Source organism: Athene cunicularia, unplaced genomic scaffold (assembly GCF_003259725.1).
Source record: "Athene cunicularia isolate RWA unplaced genomic scaffold, athCun1 SCF_39, whole genome shotgun sequence".
Taxonomy (NCBI): domain Eukaryota; kingdom Metazoa; phylum Chordata; class Aves; order Strigiformes; family Strigidae; genus Athene; species Athene cunicularia.
The window spans coordinates 8994-17087 of record NW_020799467.1 but is presented as its reverse complement, the minus strand read 5'-3'; the positions used below and the strand labels follow the sequence as shown (position 1 = coordinate 17087).

The 8094-nt window shown below is 53.6% G+C and overlaps 1 protein-coding gene across 2 annotated transcripts; it reads right to left on the bottom strand.

Moving 5' to 3' along the window:
• Positions 1–454: 454 nt before the first annotated feature.
• CLK2 (CDC like kinase 2) lies at positions 455–7310 on the bottom strand. 2 transcript variants are annotated; one of them, XM_026867443.1, is made up of 12 exons: positions 6804–7310; positions 6412–6646; positions 4549–4645; positions 4135–4201; positions 3624–3740; positions 3234–3400; positions 2664–2758; positions 2199–2328; positions 1770–1852; positions 1460–1539; positions 1155–1245; positions 455–722 (listed from the first exon to the last, which is right to left on the bottom strand). In XM_026867443.1, the coding sequence occupies exons 1-12, from the start codon at positions 6971–6973 to the stop codon at positions 540–542; spliced, it is 1515 nt and encodes a 504-aa protein (XP_026723244.1). In that variant the 5' UTR covers positions 6974–7310; the 3' UTR covers positions 455–539. The 2 variants fall into 2 exon arrangements, with proteins under 2 accessions (XP_026723244.1, XP_026723245.1); XM_026867444.1 differs by having other exon boundaries at positions 4549–4642.
• Positions 7311–8094: the final 784 nt, after the last annotated feature.

The following is an 8094-nucleotide window of genomic DNA, read 5'->3' as shown; positions in this document are numbered from 1 at the left end:
ACAACTGACCCACAGAACAGCCCCAAGAGAGGCTGCTGCTGGTCTAAACCCAGATCAGGTCGTTTATTCACTTCATATTTATTTTTCACAAAGACTGTACAAAATTCTTATAAAACTCTGGTGTGGGGATGGGCTATGACATTGATCCAAAAAATAATTCCCATGCAGTCCCACCAGCTTCATAACTTACAAGGAAACAGATAAGCTACAGAGAGCTGTGAGTCCTGGAGTATTTACAGCGAGGAGGGCAGGAGAGAACAGGAGACAAAGCAATATGTGAACAGAGGTATTTACAATATGGACATACAGGCCCCCTCGCCTCACGATAACGGCAGCAGCAACAGGAGGAGGTCAGGCCCGTGGTGCTCAGAGGCCGATATAGAATATGGGCTATTTACAGTATCTCACATATTAACAGCTTTACAAACGTGTCCAGGGAGTTCTTCTCATGTATAAAAAAAAAGCACCAAGTGTCTGAATAGAAATCACACAGGCCTCCACGGGGGCTAGAATCTGAGGGCAGGCTGGCACCTGTGGCGTCACCGGCTGATGTCTCTGCTAGAGTCCCACATTTTTGTGCTCGGCTCCATCTCCAACATGTCAAAGAAGGGGTGCTTGAGGGCTTCGGCCAGGGTGATGCGCTTGGACGGCTCGTACTCCAGCATGCTCTCAATGAGGTCAAAAAGGCGGTGATGGTCCTCAGCCTCAGAGGTCAGGTATCGCTGGGGAGGTGGGGGGGAGAGGTTAGGGCCAAGCACCCTGCCCCAGTACGTTCCCTGGGCTCAATTCACAGCTAAGCTGGGGGAAGACTGGTTAGTTCAGACTGTCACTTATCCTAGACCTGAATTCGGGGCTGCTTTACCCAGTACGGAACTGCCGAGTTTTCACCCCCCACCACCTCCCCATCATCTTTCCCAGGCACTTCCTGAGGTCTCTGTGCCCTCCTCCTCCACTTCAGATTAAACTCAGGCTGCTGCAGTCTTCCTAGTTTATGTCTGGGACAGCCAAAGCTCCGTCCGGAAGACACTGGTCTGACCCTTTTGGTGGCCCAACCTTGCCCACAGGAAGAATCTTCTTAACTGGGGCAGGCACTATAAGACTCTGCAATGAGAAAAGAATAAAGCAACCGGGTGCTCCTGCCCATCCCGCCTTACCCGCAGTGGCTTGCAGTTTTCCCTAACATAGCGGCCAGCAGAGGTGTTCTCATCCCAGTCCAGGCGGCCATGGTAGAAATATTTCTGTTTCCTGTCAGAGTAAGAGGTGGAAACAGGTTACCCCAAGCACAAAACATCTTGCAGCAATAGCAACACACCAGCCCTGGCAGTGGACACTACTCAGGACGCTGTAGCAAGGATGACTGGCTCAGCAAGCAGCTTCAAAGCTCGATCCCTCAGAGAAATGCTACACATGAAGCAGGAGAGAGCTGGCAAGCCTGTGGTGCCCAGCGGGCCCCGCTCACCTCGTCTTCCGGATCATCCGAGAAGGAATTGGCCCCAAGATCCTCTCCATCATGGCCAGGTGCTCCCGGTTGTCGTGTGTCTGAGAGAGAAATGTAAAGGGAAGGCATGGAACAGGTTCCAGTCGTTCTGCCTCCAGCCCTGGGTGTTCCCTGGTTCAGAACCCCTTTGCTGGGCAACACTGTGGTTGTCTCTACAGACTGCAGTGATGGAGGTAACCCCATCAGTCCCAGAGGATCCTGGCTGTACTGGGAAACAGCCAGCATCCTCTTTCATCAGTTGTGAGGTAGCCCTACAGCATAAAGTTCTCACCTGGAACAGGGTGAAACCCACATAATACTCAAAGATGATGCAGCCAATGCTCCACACATCACAGGGCTGGCTCCAGCCAAGTTCTAAAAAACAATGTTTTTTAAATAAAAGATCCACTTATGGCCCAAGATTCCAAATCCCTCTCCCTCACCCTCCGATAAACAATAAAACTGGAAAAACAATTCCCCTTCCAACCAGGCTTCTGATATGCTGGTGGCAACATACTGCCCAGCTGGTAGCAATGTCAAAACACCAGCTTACAAGTTGCTGACCTTCCCAGAAAAGAGCACCGTAGAGCATGTTAAATAAAACACTTCTCATCTCCCAGGGTAAACCCAGGACAGCTACTGAGTGATGCGGAGGCAAAATGCTCCTTCATCCAGCAGGCAGCCCAGTGCCCTCGGGGTGAATGCCTGCAGCGGTACCTACCCAGGATGACTTCTGGGGCCCGGTAATGCCTGGTAGAGACGATGGTGCTGTGATGCTCGTGATCAAACGTGGCACTGCCAAAGTCCACCACCCTGATGGCCGTGCTCTTCACACTCCGCTCATCCCGCTTCTTCACGAGGGAGAACGGTATCAGTTACTCAAGAGTTCCGAGATGCAGATTTAGCCCCTTTACGCAGCCCAGCCTTTGCCACCACCAGAGGGGGAGGCTTCAGAGGGTACGTTAGTGCTGGCACAGCCCCCAGACCAACTCCCACGGCAGGCCGTGGTCCCTATGCCTTTAATTTATAAACTGCACGGGCAGTTCATACAAGAGATAAGCCCTAAGTGCATTAACCCTGTGGGGTTAACCTCCTGGGGCCATGTTCCACCTCCTCTCACTCACAGATAAGAGTAGGGATACCCAGAACCCCAGAGAAGACCTCTAGCACAAGGCAGTGCCGTTACCTTTTCCAGGTTATAGGAGAGTTCGTAGTCAGAGTTCACGAAGAGGATGTTCTCTGGCTTGAGGTCGGTGTGAGTGAGTTTATTGTCATGCAGAACTGAGGAAGCAAACGAGAGTCGGGGTGACGGAACAGAAGCAGAGTGAGGCTGCAACCACCCAAAGAGTGAACAACATTAATTCAGTCTGCTCATACTGGCACTGGTTTAGCCCACATTTAGAGCTGGGTGTGAACAGTCAGGCTAGCCCAGGCCAAGATGATTTGGCAGAAGCACAAAGATTTATCGTATCGATCACCAGAATGTGTAGGGGGGTGGATGCTGAAGTGCCCTGAGCTACTGCCAGCCCACAAGCATCAGAAAACATTACAATCAGGAAAATAAAAAGGATTCATTCCAAGCACACATTCACCGCTGGAGGGACAGGAAGGCTCAGTCTCAGAACTGGCACAGCAGTACCACAGCAGAAAGCAGCTGCTTTGGGCCACCAGTTGCAGAACTGGCACAGACACTGGGAGCTGCACAGCTCTCCAGATCAGTCAAGGACCAGCAGAGAGAAGAGCAGCCAACACTTACATTTCACAGCCTGGCACACCTGGTAGGCCATGTGCCGTACTTGGTGGATGGGGTAAGGCAGATAGTTGTTGTCCTTCAGGAAATCAAAGGTGCTGAGCCCCAGCAGTTCGAAGGAGATGCACATGTGGCCGTGGTAGTCAAACCAGTCAAACATCCTGACACAAAGACTGAGAGAAAAATTTTGATTTGGGACAGATCTGTACAAACCACTTGGTTGTTATCCCTGCACCAGGCTCCTCCTTTCCTTGCTCAGTCTGTGTTCCATAGCAAGCCAATACGCCTCCAAAAACTAGCTATAAACAAACAAATTCACTCACACTCTCATCCCATTCCTGCAACCGACCTAAGGCGATGTTTACCCTTCCCTTTTAACACCAAGAGCACACTTACTTTGTGTTCTCAGGATCCTTCTCGTTGATTTTCTCCAGCACATTAATTTCCAGTCGAGCAGCCTCTTTGTATTTCTCTACATTTTTAATGATTTTGAGAGCAACACGTGCACCACCCCTAGGGGAGAAACAGGAAGAAAGCGCAAGATCACCCCTGAGCTGGGTCAGAGAGCCTGTAGCCTGCAAAAAGGACTTTCTGAATCGGCCTCACCCCATGCAGCACAGCCTTCCACCACCTCACTCATGTCAGAAGTTGGCTGTTATTAAGGGGTGTCCACCAAAGCAACACCTTTCCCTCCCTACCAACAGCCCTGAGGCTCCCCCTGACCCCTTTCCAACACACGGGCGACCCAAGAGGGTGAGTGCCCTGACCAGCAGAGGACTACTGGAAACGAGACTCATTTTCACCCCCAGACTCCCACGTTAAGACCCACAAAAGGGTCTGACACCAGCTGCGGCCTCTCTTTTCCCCTCACCACAATGCCCCTTCCCTGTCCCAGGAGCAGACGTACCTCCGGTGATCGATGCACTGCACCACTCTACCAAATGTACCTTCCCCTAAGGTGCTAATGATCTCATCTGGGAGGGAGAGAAAAATAGGAAGGGAGATGAGAGAGTGAGCACAACCTGGATGCAGCGCATACACAAGGCAGAGGAGAATGCATTGCAACACCTAACCTGCACACAGCTTGAGAGACCGGAGCAGCGGAAGGCTGACACCGGCTGCACAAGGCAACTGCCCTAGTTCCCTGGCACTTCAGTAACAATACAAAATATAAACGTAGCTTTAACAAAAGGGGAAGGAAAAGGAGAGGGTTTCTCTTTAATAAACAATGAAAATAAAATGAAACAGAAAGATAAGACAGATCTGCGACTGCGATGGGAGCTTAACTAGAGAGCTAAATTATGTTACGATTTGGCTGTACATCTTTCTTGTAGCCAGTCGCCGACGCGATAGATCAGATGCCCCTCGTCGTCGTCCTCCACACTCTTGGCCCTTCTGCTGCTCTGTCGACTCCGCTGCTGGCCCAGGCAGACAGGGAATTCATCATTCACCAATCAGATTTTCAAACCAGCGCAGCAGCCAGCGTCACGCATTGGTTGGTTTGGAAATTCACATGGTTGTTTGAGGAGGGGTTGCAGGAGGAGATTCCCAGCCAATTCATACGGCACAGAGGAATATATAACGATAGGGATATTGCAAGGGAACATGTCAAGATACAACACACTAGCTCAGAAAAGAAAAAAACAGTTTGCTTTTCGTTGTAGCAAAAAAAAAAATAAAAAAGAAAAAAAAGAAAAAAAAGAACCTACAAACAGCCCCACCCGAACCAGTGTGAGAGCAGAGACGGTCAGAACAAGGGCTAGCGGAGGGGCAGTGGAAGGGGCCAGCTGCTCTCGCTCCTAGGGGGGCTCGGAGAGGAACGGCACTGGCCTTTGGGTCCTGGATAATGCCAAGAGAGCACATCGAAGCACAGCTCTGCAGCCGGGCGCTCAGTGGCCGCAGGGAGAGGCTCACTTCAGCCCCACGGCAGCCACTGAGGAAAGGCAGCAGAAGGCAGGTGCTGGGAAGTCCTGCACAAGCAAAGGGCCAGGATGCCCCACACAGGCAACTCCCCATCCCACTCCAACAACCACCCACATAGCTTCCCCCAGCCCCAACACTCAGGAAAAAGATGAATTCAGAGATTTCAGAAGCAACTCTCGGTACAACGATCCATCCAAAACCAGAGAGAATTTATGAGTGACTGCCTGGGGGAAGATGTGACACTTCTTCCTAGACCCTCCCCGAAAGAAGCTGATCCTGGAAGGACTAATTTCCAGGAGAGAAGCAGAGACCCAACAGGGAATAGGGACAGCCTGGGATGAGGTAGATAAGAGGTTTATGCCAGAGAAGAGAAAATTCCTGCCTTCAGTTCTTCAGCTAGGTATCCCCACACCTGGGAGCAACCGGTCAGCAGACTTGGGACCTGAATCCAGCCCACAATCCCATCCCCGGACATACAGCCAGAACAGACCAGACAACACTGAGAGCTCCACACACAGAGCAGAGAACGTGTCTGGGGTCTAACAGAAGTGGAAGGTGAACAGCAGAACAGACAAGAAGAGAAAGCCAGGGACACTGCTGGGAAGAGCCTGGGATGGTTGCTGCCTCCACCTGAAGTGACCAGTCCACAAGCTCTGCTCCTTTGCAAAACCCCTCGCACGACATCCCACGTCAGCTGGGCCCACCCAGAAGGATCCCGCTCTGACGCAGAGCCTAATCCTCAGAAACGGGGCAGGGGGGGCTTCCTGCCACAGACCACAGGCCCAAACTGGGGACTGCAGGGACCACGCTGCCTGTGGCAGGCAGACCGAGCTCTCTGGGACCAGGATAAGCTGAACATTTGCTGTACAAACTTTGCACAAAAGCCTGCTTGGCTGGGGCTCCTAAACAGCTCTTACTGAGCACCGCTGAACAAAAGCAGTGCTCTGCAGGGATAAAGGAGCTGAGGACTGCAGCACCACCCCGGGGGACACGCCAGTCTCGCAAGGCATGCCTGTCCTCCTCCCACCTCTGAGCGGGCAACACTAAGAGGGTCTGAGCTGCCTGTGCCCAGCTGGCACAGGGCAGCCGCTGCCGAGGCGCATCAGGATGCTGGACAGGAACGGCTGTCTGCATCAAAGGCTTTCTACGCATTTCTCAAGCGGAGTCCGAGAGAGCGTTAGAAAGTGAGTTTTCTACTTACCCAGCTCGCCACCTGGGAGAGAAAGGTTACAGGGGAGGCCCAGCACAGCAGGATACTCACCGATGAGGAGCGACTAAAGGACCGGCTGCGGCGCCGCCTCCGCCTGTGCTTACGCCGGCTGCTTTTGCAGCTCCGGTAGCTGCCCTCGCGGTCCCGGGAGCGTCGGTACTCGTAGGAGTGACGGTACTCGGGTTCATAGTAGGCTTCCCCTCGCTCGCGGCTGTAATCGTTCCGCCGGTAGCTGTCACAGTAACGCCGGTCGTAGGCCCTCCTGTCTGCTGAGTGGTCGTCGTAGCTAGGGAGGGGGAGCACGCCAGGGGGATTCGGTTACAAACACCGCCCTGGAATTTACAGCTCCGAGCACAGCAGAGCAGGGCCCAGGCCACCCCAAGGCTGGACTGACCACACAAGAAACACCACAGGAGGGTCCCGCCTCATCTTTGCAGACTCACCTCCTGGATCGAACGTGGTAACTGTCCTCCCGGCGGTGCCGACGGTCACGCTCGCTGCTGCTCGACCGCGACCGCGTCCGCCGTCTCTTGTGTTTGCGACTTCTGTAGCGCTCGTGGTAGCTGCCTCGGCTGCTGCGCTCCGACGAGCGGTACCTTCTAGAGTGAGGCATCTATGGGGACAACAGACAGCAATGACTACGTGAGGCAGCTGCAAGGGAGAGAAACTGGTGCAGATCATCAGTGGCCAAGGAGCTGCTGGGGCAAGGAGGGGGGAGGCAATCAGCAGCATTTCTGGGTAGGCAGAGAGGATCTGAGAGGAAGGGGACAAACTTCTGAGAGATCCCAGAACCCTGCACAAGAGAGGATGTGACCACCCCACGGGCTGTGCTTGCTGCAGTGCTGTTTTCCAGGTTACTTTCCCCTCTTCACACCCATCTCTACTGGCCACAGCTGCACCAGCAGCATTTGCACTTTCAGGGCTTCTGCCTTCTCTCTTCAAACTAACATGCTTCCCAGGAAGGAGAGAAGCATCACCAAGGAAAACTGAAGGAAGATGAAATGAAGTCCAGGATATCACCAGTGCTTGGCCCAAAGTCCTTGAGACACCCAAGTGAGCAGCTCCTGAAGTGATGTCCCCGGTTTACAGCCAAGCAAGTGACATCTACACTTCCCACTGCAACTGGGGAGGGTCCTACGACACCCAGGGAGCAAACCCACCCTTTCCACATGCGATAACAAAACCTTGTAGACCTGACCTCGGAGGGAAGTGCTCACCTCCACCTCTGTGGTGGGATGTGAGAGCGGAGAGCAAAGGAGCAAATCCCTCGGTAAGATGGATCCCAGCCCTGAGTGCTAGATCGGGACCCTGGTCCCCACTGCCAGACCTCACTTCACTGCTCTAAGACACTCCCTGCACGTATTTTTGTTTCAAAGCCTCAAGCAACTCGATCTGCCTCATCTCCCCAGGCAAAAAGCTGGAGCTCCCTTTGTCCACGGACCTTCCACCGGTGACTTTTTTCTGCCCCCGGAAAGGTACTCTCGCACCGGGCTGCCTTCCCACACCCACCCCTACACTGCCGCTACCGCCAGGGCTCCAAAAAGGCAAAACCGCCCCCAGTGATGCAGCGACCTGGGGCCGCGGGGTCGTTACACCCGAGCAAGTTTCACCCCTCAGAGCAAGACCCGGCCCTACGGGGCCGCTCCCGGTTCCCCCCGGTTTGGCGGGGTCTCGCTGCGCCCACAGCGGGCGCCGAGCGCAGCACCGGGGCGTCGCTTGCAGCCTCTAATTAAA

Coding starts and splice junctions, on each gene's coding strand:
- CLK2 (XM_026867443.1), bottom strand. CDS start 6,973: ATGCCTCACTCTAGAAGGTACCGCTCGTCGGAGCGCAGCAGCCGAGGC. Junction 6,647..6,803: donor TACCACGTTCGATCCAGGAG/GTGAGTCTGCAA, acceptor CCCCCTCCCTAG/CTACGACGACCACTCAGCAG. Junction 4,202..4,548: donor CGACTGGCTACAAGAAAGAT/GTACAGCCAAAT, acceptor TCTCCCTCCCAG/ATGAGATCATTAGCACCTTA.